At 47.6% G+C, this 13,656-nt stretch overlaps 2 protein-coding genes across 2 annotated transcripts; both read right to left on the reverse strand.

Moving 5' to 3' along the window:
• Nucleotides 1–1,718: 1,718 nt before the first annotated feature.
• Nucleotides 1,719–8,638, reverse strand: LOC6551805 (MAP/microtubule affinity-regulating kinase 4). The gene is made up of 2 exons (XM_001980538.3): nt 8,520–8,638; nt 1,719–6,557 (listed from the first exon to the last, which is right to left on the reverse strand). Exon 2 carries the CDS (start codon nt 6,038–6,040, stop codon nt 3,902–3,904), a length of 2,139 nt encoding a protein of 712 aa, XP_001980574.1. The 5' UTR covers nt 6,041–6,557; nt 8,520–8,638; the 3' UTR covers nt 1,719–3,901.
• On the reverse strand, nt 1,719–8,638 carry LOC6551806 (MAP/microtubule affinity-regulating kinase 3). Its single transcript, XM_001980539.3, has 2 exons — nt 8,520–8,638; nt 1,719–6,557 (listed from the first exon to the last, which is right to left on the reverse strand). Exon 2 carries the CDS (start codon nt 3,709–3,711, stop codon nt 1,954–1,956), a length of 1,758 nt encoding a protein of 585 aa, XP_001980575.1. The 5' UTR covers nt 3,712–6,557; nt 8,520–8,638; the 3' UTR covers nt 1,719–1,953.
• Nucleotides 8,639–13,656: the final 5,018 nt, after the last annotated feature.

Consider the following 13,656-nt stretch of genomic DNA (forward strand, 5'->3'; position numbering starts at 1 on the left):
TTTCAGCAGGTTAAGCCCCATAGCCCGGGTCTCGGTTACAGTTTCTTGTGGCACTTCTTGGGCCGTAAAATATTTACCCAGGGTAAACAATACAAGCCGCTCTGGGGGGGAATGGAAATGGGCGAACCTTTTGTCACTACCAAATCTCGGCTGGCCCTGAAAACTTGGCTATTGACATAATTGTGGGTGGCAGTGGCCCAGGACTCAGTACTCAGGACTAAGAACTCAGTACTCCGTACCAAAGTCACACTCAAGGCGTTGCCGCCAGACACTTAAAGGCGGTGCTGCCCTTCTTCCCCCGAAGAAACGAAGACGAATCCACCCTCAATTAGATGTGAAGAGGCTTGGCTTACACTTGGCCAATTTGGCACCCAGTCCACTGGATAACTTAACTTGGGTTTAACTTGCAGTTACAGTTAAACTTCCACTTACACGCTCGTTACGAGTTGTTGCCGCAAATTAGCCAGGCTCTTTGTTCTGCGAGACGTTGCTGATTAGTCCTAGATGGCTTTCTTATTGGCACTTCCGGGCGAAACTTTTGCTGCATACTTTGCGGGGCATTACAATGGGTACTGGGCCAGAAGGATGAGAATGGAGTGCTTGGATAGTCTGTGGAGTGGCTATCTTATCGGATTCAGTCCTTGATAAACCTCAACTGTCGCCGTCTATATCTAATCGATGGCGCGCGCTTTTAGTTAAATTATTGACTCGACCTGTTTGCATAGGCACTTTTATTTGCTTCAAGTACTATTTCGATTTATCAGCACCATCTATATGCATATATCTCTATCCATATCTATAAATGCGAGTGCGGTTTACCCTTAAAGCAAACAATCGAAGCTCTGCTCCGTTCTAGTCCCATGCAAATAGACCGCGAGTAGTTTTGTTTGCATTTCGGTTTCGAGCCCAATCTTATCAGTCGGAAGGATTGCGATTGGAAGGGGGCTAATTGCTGGGCTGGCATTGTGGGAGAAGTTTTCCAGGAGTGGGCATGCACATTAATGCACTAGCTAGCTGTCTAATTTATGTGCGACCTGTTACTTCTTCTTCCGCCAGTTAACGAATTAAACGCTCTGCTTCCGCTTTCAATGGGTCCAATCAGTCGAAAACCACCCTTTTGGCCAGGTAACCCACCCCTACCGCCATTCTTTTTCCAACTCGGTTCCCACCAAAAACACATATTCGTCGGCCCTTCTGCGGAATTTCCCGTTTATTGGTTTCTTTCCGGATATTGTTATGTTCGGCTGTGAACGCCTTTTCCTTCCGCTGCTCGACGCCTTTAAATTACCACCCCCAAACCCCTTTAACTAACCTGTAGTAGCGGGTCCTACGTATTTTCTGTTCTTGCCTCGAAAAGTGCAAAATGATTGCGGTTTCGTGTTGCCCAGGGGGAACTCCCCTCCTCAAATATTTTCACTTGCAACCCCCATCCAAAACTCTCCCACCGCTCCATTTAATGTCGAAGCAACACGCAAGTTGGAATTGTTGCTGCTGCTTTGTGTGTGTGGCCCTTTTAATGTTCCAGACTGTTTCTTTCTTTCAGGTGATCATACCAAAACAATTAGAAATCATGAGTAAACCGTTTTTATTTTTAAGAGGTTCTTATACTAAAAACTAGCGAATAGAAAACAGTACCAAACTTTTTACATATGAACTAATTTAAAATGCATTTATTATATATCTATATGGTAAAATGTAAATATTAAAAAGATAAAGCGATCGTTGTAATGTATTTTAATGGCTTTGACAGTCCAGTTTCAAGATCAGTTCAGAACGATCACCTTAGCGCAAACACATGTCCATCAACATTTATTTGTAATACTAAATTTAAGTCGTTTTAATTAAAATACCATTTAGACATTAGGCCGATCGTTCATTCGGGCAGGGCTGCTATCATATCACTTGCGATTATCTATGCAGGAAGAATCCTTTTGGAATGCGCTGAACCCCTGTCTATTTAGTGAGGTTCCTGCGCTGCTCATCGATGTCCTTTTCGTCGTTGTGGACTGACTTCCGAACAAAGCGTGCGGACAGCTTTGAGAAGAAGCCCACTCGCGAGGAGCGTTTTGTGTCGTTGGTGGATGGTGGAGTCTGGAAGTTGGATGGCAATTTAATCACCTTCAGGGGAGTGCTTGTCGAGTCCACCTTTTCGAAATTAGGCGGGGCTCTTCTGGTGGATGGTGGAGCTAGACTTGGGGTCTGCGGACCGGGATTCCGAATGTGGTGTGCGGTGCTGGCCAACTTTTGGTTGACGACCAACTTTCGTTGAGCACTCAGTAGAGTTGGCTTCACATCCACTACTTTCTTGAGCAATGCTGGTTGTGGGAAACTGGACGGCTCGGAACGTCTTGGATTGGCGGCCTTGTTGGCAGTGCGGCAGATGAATTTTGAAGGCGGCGGAGTGAAGGCATTTGCCAAACGTGGAGCCATGGGACGATTGGAAGCGGCGACCGGTTTGTTCGGTGTATTCTTGTCCGGTGCAAAGGTTAGTTGGCTTATAGTTACATTGGGAGAAGTTTCAGGAACACGAATGCGACTGCTGGCTGGGGCTAGTGTGGGAGGATCCCTGAAAGCAGCCGATTTCCCGGGAACGTCCAGGAGCATATAGGTGCAGTAGATGTCGTCGAACTGCTGGCTCTTCAGCGACTGCTCTACATCACGAAGGTTGTGACCCATATTGGACAGCAAATCCAATCGATAAATATCCTGCAGATCCATAGGTTTCTCCTGAAACGGCGTCAATCCATTAGCTTCCTCGTAACCCATGTTAATCCACTGATCCGCCATCACTGCCGATAAGGTAATACGTTTCGTGGGATTCAGAACAAGGAACTTCCTAATAAGACTCTCGCACTCAATGGAGATGTAGTAGGGCACGCGGTACTTGGCACGCAGAACTCGGTCGCGTAGCTCCCTCAGATTAATGCCATCGAAGGGTAGGGAACCAGTCACCAAGGTGTAAAGCACCACTCCCAGGGACCATGAGTCCACCTCCGGTCCAGAGTATTTCTTTCCTCTGAAGAGTTCCGGAGCGGCATACGGTGGACTTCCGCAGAACGTCTTCAGTTGGGCCTTTGGCTCAAAGGTGGTGCTGAAGCCAAAATCAGCGATCTTCATTTTCATGTGCTGGTCCAACAACAAGTTCTCCGCCTTAAGATCTCGGTGCACAATGGACTTCCTATGACAGTATTCAATAGCAGACACCAACTGGCGGAAGAGCACCCTGGCATCATACTCCCGCATCCTACCGTTTTTCACCAGATGATCGAAGAGCTCTCCTCCGCTGACATACTCCATCACCAGGTAGAGGGTCCTTTCCGACTCGATAACTTGGAAGAGGCGCACAATATTCGGGTGGTTCAGCATTTTCATGATCTTCACCTCTCGATACAACTTCTGCCGTGCAATCGTATTTAACGAAGTTTTGTCGATCAGCTTGATGGCCACTTCCCGACCGGTGGGCAGATGAATCGCCAGCTTGACTTTAGCGAAGTTGCCCTTTCCGAGTGTCTTGATGATCTTGTATACTCCGTAGCCGTTGCCATTTACATAAGATTGGAACTGGTGATTCGACGTGGCTCCACTGCCCTCAACACATCCGCCCACATCCTGGGCAGCTGCAGGAGGGGGCGTGGCGGTAGAGGGTTTCGATGTATGGGGATGGGGATCGTTCTCCTTGTCGGACGTTTTGTCAGTGTTTGCTACCGTCATTTCTGGTAGGATTAGTTTTTCTAAATCTCAGCAAAGCGTTCGCCGCACACTTGTAAGGCAAACTGATTTGTCAACTTTTCCGATGGACTTAAGCTTGTTAGAATGATCGGGCAGCGCCTGCTGTATCACTTTCTCTATCACTCAATCTTTCTATCACCTTGAGATGCCCCAAACCAAACCGGGCATCTGCCTATTTGGTGAGGTTCTTGCGCTGCTCGGTGACATCCTTTTCATTCAAATGAATTACCCTCCGACCGAAGCGTGCGGTTAGCTTGGAGAAGAATCCTACCCGCGAGGCGGGCTTGGTGTCGTCCGCGGATAAGGGTGGCGTCTGGTAGCTGTCCTCCTCCCCGCCTGCGCCATTTCCCGATCCACCGCCCCGTTTGCCACTGCGAGCCTGGCCGAAATGAAAAGTGGCCCGCGCAACATTGTGTCGGGTGAAGGGTTTTTCGGAGGTCTTTTCCACGGCTCCCGCTCCTGGAATCCGTTCTAGCAATCGACCACCGATGGCCGGCGACTTGGGCACCACAAGTGGAGTAACTGCAGGTTCCGCTTTCTCGTACAAGGTCGTGGGTCGCCTGGAGGACCCCTGGGCTTGATTCGGAGTTTGGCCAACGGGGTACTGGAAGCGTGGTGGAGTGTTAGCCAGCTTTTGTGTCTGGGCCAACTGTCGCTGGGCGCTCAATAGCGTGGGCTTCACATCCACGTTGGCACTGGCTCTCTTCGACTGTGGGGTGTGCGGCAGACTGGAGGGCTCCGGACGTCCTTGGCCACTCGAATGGTTGGTGGCCTTGCGGGCTGGTGTCCTGGCTGGAGTGCGACGTGTGGGTTTGGCAGGCGGTCCCGTTGGCGGCGTCGAGGTGGGCGTATTGTGGCCATTTGCCAAACGCGGAGCGTTGGGTCTGCTCGAGACGGAGGCGGAGGAGTGGATGGGCGGATTCTTGTCCAGCGCAAGCGTGACATGAGCTATGGTAACAGTAGGCGTGGTGATATTAGGAAGCGGGCTACTGACAGATGGAGAAGTTAAATCCACTGTTGGTATAGCCTCCGGTTTCGTACTGCGGCTCGAGGAGCGCGGCTTGGCCACGCCCAGCAGCATGTATGTGCAGTAGATGTCGTCAAACAGTTGCCCTTTCACCGACTGCTCCACATCACGACGCTTGTGGCCCATGCTCATCAGTAGATCGAACCGGTTGGCATCCTGCAGCTCCATGGGCTTCTCGCGAAACGGGCGCAACCGGTCGGATTCATCGTGGCCCAGATTTATCCATTTATCGGACATCACCGCCGAAAGCGAAGTGCGCTTGGCGGGATTCAGGACCAGGAACTTTCTCATTAGGTTTTCGCAGTCCATCGAGATGTAGTAGGGCACACGGTACTTGCCCCGCAGGACTCTTTCCCGCAACTCCTTTAAGGTGCCCCCATCAAAGGGCAGCGAGCCACTGACAAGGGTGTACAGCACCACTCCCAGCGACCAGGCGTCCACCTCCGGCCCGGCGTACTTCCGGCCCATAAAAAGTTCTGGGGCAGCATATGGTGGACTTCCGCAGAACGTTTCCAGCTGGGCATTGGGATCGAAGGTGTTGCCGAAACCAAAGTCCGCGATTTTAATGTTCATGTGCTGGTCCAGCAACAGATTCTCCGCCTTCAGATCTCGATGGACCACAAACTTGCTGTGGCAGTACTGAATGGCGGATACCAACTGCCTGAAGATCACCCTGGCATCCCGCTCCCGCATCCTCCCGTTCTTTACCAGGTGGTCGAATAGCTCCCCACGACTCGCGTACTCCATCACCAGGTAGAGTGTCCTTTCCGACTCGATGACTTGGAAGAGGCGCACGATATTCGGGTGGTTCAGCAGTTTCATGATCTTCACCTCGCGGTACAGCTTCTGGCGAGCACTCGTATTGAGCTGCGTCTTGTCGATCACCTTGATGGCCACTTCACGTCCGGTGGGCACATGGATCGCCAGCTTGACCTTGGCAAAGTTTCCCTTGCCGAGTGTCTTAATGATCTTGTACACGCCATTGCCATTGCCATTTACGTACGAGTGAGACTTGACATCTGTAGTTTTGCTGCTACAGGCACCGTCGCCCAAATCCTGGCCAGCTGGTAGAGTAGGCGTGGCAGGTAGGGCGGTGGCATTTGCGGTAGTGGGCGTGGCTGGCTGGGCAGTGGCGCCAGTGGTGAAAATAGTACCCGTAAGATGGGAATCCGGATCGTTCTCCTTATCCGACGTTTTGTATATGTTTGCTGCTGTCATTTCTGTTTTCTCACCCTCCTTACCCGATGAGAAGTCTAGAATTCCCAAGCTGTTGTCCACGGACATTATAATACTGGAAATTTTGGAGCTCCTAGTCAAAGGCCAATTCTGATTGCCCAGGCGAAAGTTGCTCCTATTCAGTGGATCTCCGAGTGTGCCGAGCACGCGTCGCTGGATGGAAACTATCGCCTCCCCTCAAGCTGTAATTGCTGGGTTTCGTTAGTCATCAGTCATCGGGGCCGTTGTTTGCACATCTGCTCTATTTCGTCACCCTCCCGACAGCCAGAGCTTTAAGATAAGAACGCGTGTTTGCAACCCTTAGCCACCCCGATACCCTCGCATGGCTGATAAGCGGCTCGTCCTGCTCCTTGCGGCAGGATCACTTTGTCTCGACGCACGACCGCATGAGTCGCTTGTTCTTTCAGGAGGCGCTATTAACAACCCCCTGCTTCATATGGCACGAGCCTTTTGTGATCCTTCGGTGTGATCGTGTGCCCCTGTTGTTCTTGTTTGCGACTGGCGAGGATATATCCCAGCTGGTGGTATTCGGTTTCCTTGGTCAGAGAGGAGTAGCAGCTGCCTTCTGGTGAATAGAGAGAAGAATGATTCGATTAGATGTTGCGAGTAATCGGAATCCGGAACTTAATGGTTGCTCAGTATAGAGAATCTGTATTAGGGTAATTTCATTTCACATGAATGAAACTAATAACTATATTCATATTTTATTTCGTACAAGGAACTTATTTTCAGTAAAATTATGTCAGGATATCTTGTTGTTTTGCTCAGATAAAATTTTAAAATATTAAATATTTTTTTTAGTTTCTTTTATATATTTTTTTTTAAAGGGAAAGTAAAAAGCAAGCTATCAAAATTATGACAATTATTATTCATACGAATGTTACGAATATGTATATATATGTATGTATATATATTATATTTTTATATATTTTTTATACATAATTCTCTAATCGCTTAAACATGTTTTAAACATAAACACTTTTACATTCCGCAGAGCCATTCTTGGTCTTATCAAATAGAAAACAAGCAGCACAAAGATTTAAAAAATGTGTACATTTTATGTGGCTTGATTCATATTGTACTGACGATCTATCAACTTATTTTTATGGACCTTGCACCACTGTGCACTAAGTGATTTGCTCTCTCCCCTAACAACAGATTTTCAATCGACCTGAAAAACTAATCTTTCCCTTTGTGACAAAGTATTTTCTTCGGCTCTCTGTTCTTTCAATTTCATTTTTTGCATGTCCTGCCGATCCCTAGCCACACTCACACACACGCACGTCATTACCTATGAGGAAACTACCCTAATGGGTTTTACCTAGCTATGGATGTATTGTAAAAAATTAAGTACTACAAAGGAACGGGTCCTTAATCTGCCTTTTCTTTTGGCCGGCTCGTTCGCTTGCATTTCTCTCTTTTGCTTTGCGTTTGTGTAACGATTTCAGGTTTTCTCTGCTTGCTTCTTTGCGCGTGTGTATGTTTGGTGCCTGCGTGTCCTTGATCCTGCTGACTTGTTTTGCTTGCAACCTTTTCTCATCATCCCTGCTTTGCCTGTTGTCTGGTCTCCTTTTCCTCCGGCTCTTCGCTTCCTTTTTCAGCTCCTTCGTGTGTGTATTCCTCTCTCTCTCTCTCACTTACGGCATATGCATATGTGTGTGTTTTTGAGTTTTTGTGAAGCCTCGAAATTTTGAAATTGCAGCTGCTACTTTTGGGTCTTTGTATTTATTATTTTTGCCTGCTCTTCTTGTTTAACCTTCCCCCTATCATCTTCTTTTCTCTTTTTCGCAATAACAACAGCACAGATCTGTGGAAATTTGCCAAAACAACAACAGTAAGAACAAGTACATGGCATGGCTTGGTTTTAATTCTGGGAACTGGCGATCTGTGATCTCTTGGTGGGCCAGTGATCGCTCCCCTTTTGCCACCAAGTTCAATGCACCCCACCTAGGGTTACCCCCACTTTTCCTGCCCCACACCAGTCCCCTCCATCTCTCTCTCTCTCTCTCGATTTTTCCAAGATACCAACACATGTCAACATGTGCGGGTCTCGGTCCCCCATCTCGTTTTCCCCTTTTTCGCCTTTGTTTTTCTGCCTTCCCATGGGATCTTTGGCTTGTTTTTTCCGAACGCCTCTCCGCTCCTTTCCTTCTGGTTTCTTCTATTTTGATTCTGGTTCTCTGGCCGTTCTTTGTTTTTTCCTTAACCGATTTTTATCCGCGCCAACACTGAGTCATCGACGACTTTGGGGATCTTCAGGCGCCTCATTCTGTCTGGCACTCATTCGTTAACACACTTACTCTGCACAAAGCGATCAGATACATACAGTTGATCCATTAGCTGACCTTAATAAAACGCCTCTTGTATTGAGAACCAAGGAACGCCCCCTTAAAGACACACACAACGGACGCAAGATAAGGCATTTCGGTACCCAAGGGATACGATCTGGCTTATCTGACAATGGATGCGAAACTCTGAAAACTCTCAGTGACCACCGCATGCTTGCTTAATTACACTCTTTACTTACGCATCGGTCCATTGGCGATCCCCCCTGGCGGCAATCAAAAACGAATTAGCGGTAATCCAGTCCACAAGTGTACCATATCGCTCCGTATCCGTATCGTTGAGCGAGAGCGAACTTTCAGATACAAGGCGCGCCGTAGTACTGAAACGCATTGAGCGGAATATCTGAAGACAGGTCTTGAACGTCTGAGACGGGCTGCTGAGCGGAGAGCGAAGAGCGAAGAGCGTCTTCTTGCGCTCTTCTTATGCTCGAACTCGCTCACTGCTCTTCCTCCATTACCTGCTCTTCCATCGCTCGCTTCGCATTCCCACTCATTCGCTGCGGGCCGCTCTGAAGGTCGTTTCCTTGAGCGTTTCTTGAGGCGTGACGTCACGGCTGCGAAGGGGAGGCACTTCGGGTGTCTCGTGCTTCGTCTTTGTTCGTCTTTGCGGCGAATTTGCTCATTGTCGTGGTATTCGTCTTCGTCTTCGTTTGAGTTTCTTCATTGGTATGGGTTTTCTTGTGGTGGTGCTGTCGATAGTTGTGTGTGTTTCCTTGTGTGTGTTTCATTGTGTGTGTGTATGTGTGCCATCGAGACTTCCCCATTCGTCGTCAACAGCTGTATCGTCATCGTGCCATCGGTGTGGGAGTAGCCGATGGCCATATCTGTCTGAGCTGTCCGAGTGGTATTGGTGCACCAATAAGAATCGGCCAGTGGTTCCAGTGCTTCTTGAACAACAGCCCCATCCCCTTGTCCCCCGTCACCATCTCAACCCAATCCGTTGGAGCGCTCTGTTTTGGTAGGGAATGATTAAAAAGTCACCACAACAAATAATAATAATAATAAAATGCATTTCTTTTGGCCCGCAAAAATTTCTTTCATTTGGCATCGCTTTGGCCGGCTGAAAGGAAAAATTATAATGACAAAGTAGGCGACAAGAAGGGGTGGATGGGTGGGTGTTGGTCCGATTGTAGACGTAGACGATGATTATAATAACAGTTTTCTGTGATTTCTCCTCGATTCCCGATTCGTAGTCCCCTCCTTGAAGGCAGGGCTTAATTAAAAAGCTTTTGGCCATTCACTTGGAACAAAAATTAACCCTAACTTCAAGAATATTTCCATTCAAAGTGCATATCGTTTGGGGGCAAGAAAATTTGAAATTCATCGTCATATTAAAGTACTTTATAATATTTATATAAATGAAAAACCTATTTTAAAGAAATTTTTGTCTCAGTGCACTCTTAGCTTGGCAGTTGAAAACTAACAATATTCTCTTGGCTTTGAGATTCGGAATTGAAGGTGTTTTTGGAATTTTGGTGGGGGAATTTGCATTTAGATGAACCAAAGAAGCCAAGACAAGTAGGCCACAGTGAAATGTTAATGAGGAAGCGGGTAATTCAGCATGCAGTCGATAAGGCGGCTGCCTTTGGCAAAAGTATCTGCAAGATACACGTGGCACGCACACCAGCTGACGCCCCAAAAATAGGTGAACATAATGCGATTCCGATTCCGACCGACAAATCACAGTTGGCCACCAGAGGACACGCGCCACCTGATCAGGATGCGATATCTATAAGGAGAGCTCTTTCTTCGGCAATATTTGATCGTGCTGAATGCGGAAAAAGCAGATTGCAACTGCAGCTGACTTCGGATGTGGACAAAAGGACCTCCGGCAAACAAAGCAGCCACAGGATATGCGATACAGCCACTTTTGCACATTGCCCCGATGAGTTATGGACTCCAGATTGCGGACCAGAAAAGGCCAGCTTCTTGACAGACAAATGCGGGTGCATATCGATTTCGACTTGGGATCGGCAGGAGCGATGACTCCTTGGACCGTGATCTGCATTTTTGCGTCCTTCTTGCCGCATCGCGAAAGGTGCAAAATGAAGGACGAACGTGCCGCAAAATCTGTGCGGCGACTTAGGTCTTTAATTGGGTTTTGCGTTTCACTGTCGATATTCAATAACAGCTGGCTCTCGGCTAAATACACAAATTAACCCATTCAAACAATGCCTTCTTGGAAAGTGTCAAATTCAACCTCCGATCAAGGACCAAACAATAGCCAACCAAATGAGGGAAACCGAAATGCATGCATATATATATATCTGTATCCCTGACAATAAACGAAGAATCACATTTTTCAGCTGTCAAAGGAGGGGGTAAAATCTCCCGATGTTCACCAAGAAAACGGCTGATTTTCTCACAGTTTTCCCGGGGCATTTTCGTCAATCATTTGTCGGCCACTTCAGCCCTTTGGTCGTGGCAAATCCTTTGCACTTACTTTGCATCGCAGTACTCTGTGCAGTTAGATCGTTCATTCATCCATTCATTCATCGGTCCATCATCCCCTGCCCTTAGAGGCTCTACCTGCCATTGTCAAAGAGTTTTCCTTTCGATTTGGTCGCAGTTCCACTGCTTTCTAGCTTTTTGTTATATTTTTGCATAGTTTTGCCGGCTTTGTTCCTTCCCGGGAACGGGGCGAAGACTGCTTAGGGATAAACAATATTAGCTGACTGAAGGATTTGCATTCGGCATCCCATTGTCCTGACGGCGACCCGAAGAATTGTCAATAAAAAAAATATTTTGCCCATGCGGCACTTTGCCCCCATCTCCGTCAACTGCAACACTTCTGCCTCTGCCCACATGCGGACTAGATAATGATGGAACTAATCCTTTGCCTCTCACCAGAATCGCGATGGCTTTGCTTGCCTTGGATTGGCCTAATTGAAAAGCGGCGGCAATAACAGGGGCAGGCTCAGAATAAGAGGCAGCCGCATAATGCATTTCGGCATAGCAATTCGGAAAACTGAAATCTGCATAATGCAAGTGCATCATCTCATATGTGCCGTGTGTGGGTGGGTGCACAGAGAAAAATCTTTTGCAATTGACTAATTATTACAAGCAGAATGAGAAAGTATAAGCAAATTATAATGTGGTAAATTTAATTTTTATTTTTGGGATTGTCTATGCCTTTTATTAAATAAGTTAAACTACTAAACTACGAAGAAAATATATAATATTGAGGCTAGTTGTTCCTTGATAGTTGTCTCTAAGTGTAGTTGTGCCCTATGTTGGAGGCGCCTGGGGGCCAGCTTATTAGCAAAGATTGTCAGTCAGCCGCCGAACAACAACGGCAGCAACAACAGAAATTGATTACCAAATGTGCACGGCTTTCGAGTGGTTTTAGGCTGAAATGGGATGGCGATGGCGGGAGGGGGGTTCAGTGAAGGGCGGATAGGCAGGCTAATAAGCACAAAAATCCACATAGAGCAGCAATTCCTTTTAATTGAAAATCTCGCTCTCGCGAGCTTCCCTTTTCCCAATTTCCCACATTTTGTTGTTTTCATTTTCGCAATTTCTTTGCGGCTGCAGTGCGTTTAGTTGATAGGAGGGCGGGCAAAAAGGGGGCGTGGCTGCAGCTCCAAATGCATTCGATATTGCATTTTTTTCTCCGGCAACATGCAAGGATAATAAGGACTTTAGCCAGCTTGGGACTTTTTTGTTTTCGAGCTGTTTCATTTTACTCTCTTTTTTTTGGACTGATTGACTTGCGAAGCGTCCGCTTAACCATCGCCTGCTGCTGCCTCATATCTCACACCATTTGGCGTTATCCTGGCGAAGTTGATTGCAGCAAGGACTTGCGTCTACATTGCGGCCCGAAAAATTGCATTGGATGCATTTGCTGGGCAAACAAACTGCCGAAACAAGAGTCATGAAAAAAGTTTAAGGGCCCCAAACTCGTGCCACTCCCGCTCCGCGTAAGACTCGCTGCATGTGCAATGCATATTAGCCGAGTTGTGCCCTGAGTCCTGCGACCTGCGTCCTGCCTCCTGAGTCCTGAGTCCTCAATCCTGGATCCGGTGCCATCCTCGGCCTGTGCATTGTCCTTTTGGTCGAGCGCCTTTCCCGTCTCCTCCCACGGCGTTGGGTTTTTTCTGCGGCTGCCTTTTGTTTGATTTGCGAAATTGCAATATGCTGGCTGTCTGGCTGAACTCGTCTCGTCCTGGCCCTTCGGAGACCCCACCCCGCTTACCCCCTCCACATACGCAGGATAACTGCAGTTAGACTGCAGTGGAAGTGCAACCGGCTTTTGCCAGGACATTCCTATTTTGGGGTTAAAATCTATAGGCTCTGCTTACTCCCCTCTTCATGCTTATTAATTAATTGGCATTGTGTATACAATTTGTGTGAATTATTTATAAATGCTTTTTAATCTGTTCACTTATTTTTAAATGGCTCTTGCTTTGTTGTTATCTCTATATACTTTAAGTACTTAATTTATCTTAATATTACTAAGCAAGTAATTGATTTATTGTTTGACCTATTCCGACATGAAGTAACTACTGCACTGCAAATGATTCCTTCACCTATAATATATTTACCCCTTCGCCAACTCTACTGCCTACTGGCATGTCGAAAATTCACTTGTTCAAATGACAGATTATCCCCATAAATATTTTAATTTGATTCATTTGCAACCACTCGTAGTTCAACCCCCCAAAGCGCTGCAGCTCCTTCCCCGATCAGGTTGATGTCCGGTCCCCGTTTCCAGAAAAACCTTTTAATTCGAGTGCGTTTTTCATCATCAACAGCGGTGGCCACCCCATTCCACTCCGCCCCTCCGCTCCTCAGTTCCCTGTCCCCTTGGCCAGATTTCCGTTTAGGTCGTGGCGCACTGAAAGTCTTGAGGCTACGCCGGAGACCCTTCAACCGACTGCGCCAAAATGCACTGGACGTTGGTCACGACGCGGAGCAGAAATCAAACAATCAAACAAAATGAAATCGCCGGTCTGCCCCTTTTCGCTCCTCGCCTCTTGTATTTTACTCCCCCCTTCCCTGTTTTTTTTTCTTTTCTTTTTTTGATTCTGCTGCTGCTCGCGAGTTTTTGTTGGCTTTGTTCTGCTGCTGCTTTTGTGCACACGCCCCCTCAAAGTCCAGTTTTGCAGTCATCAAGTTTGCCCCCCCCACGCCTTCTCCTCGCGGGGTGGCAGAGTATAATACCCCTCTGCTGGCGGGCTTCCGGCTGCCCATGCTTCTTTGGCATGTCTTCGCTTCCGTTGCATCCGTCCATCTTGCCCGTCGCCGCAGTGCTCCACTCCGCTGCAGTGGCTGCCAGACGAAGGAGCCACCCTTCGAGGACTTTTCCAACCCCCCCGC

Source organism: Drosophila erecta, unplaced genomic scaffold (assembly GCF_003286155.1).
Source record: "Drosophila erecta strain 14021-0224.00,06,07 unplaced genomic scaffold, DereRS2 tig00000000-arrow-pilon, whole genome shotgun sequence".
Lineage (NCBI taxonomy): Eukaryota > Metazoa > Arthropoda > Insecta > Diptera > Drosophilidae > Drosophila > Drosophila erecta.

Bases quoted from the DNA above. Each gene is read 5' to 3' on its own strand.
- LOC6551806 (XM_001980539.3), bottom strand. From the start codon at position 3,711: ATGACGGTAGCAAACACTGACAAAACGTCCGACAAGGAGAACGATCCC.
- LOC6551805 (XM_001980538.3), bottom strand. From the start codon at position 6,040: ATGTCCGTGGACAACAGCTTGGGAATTCTAGACTTCTCATCGGGTAAG.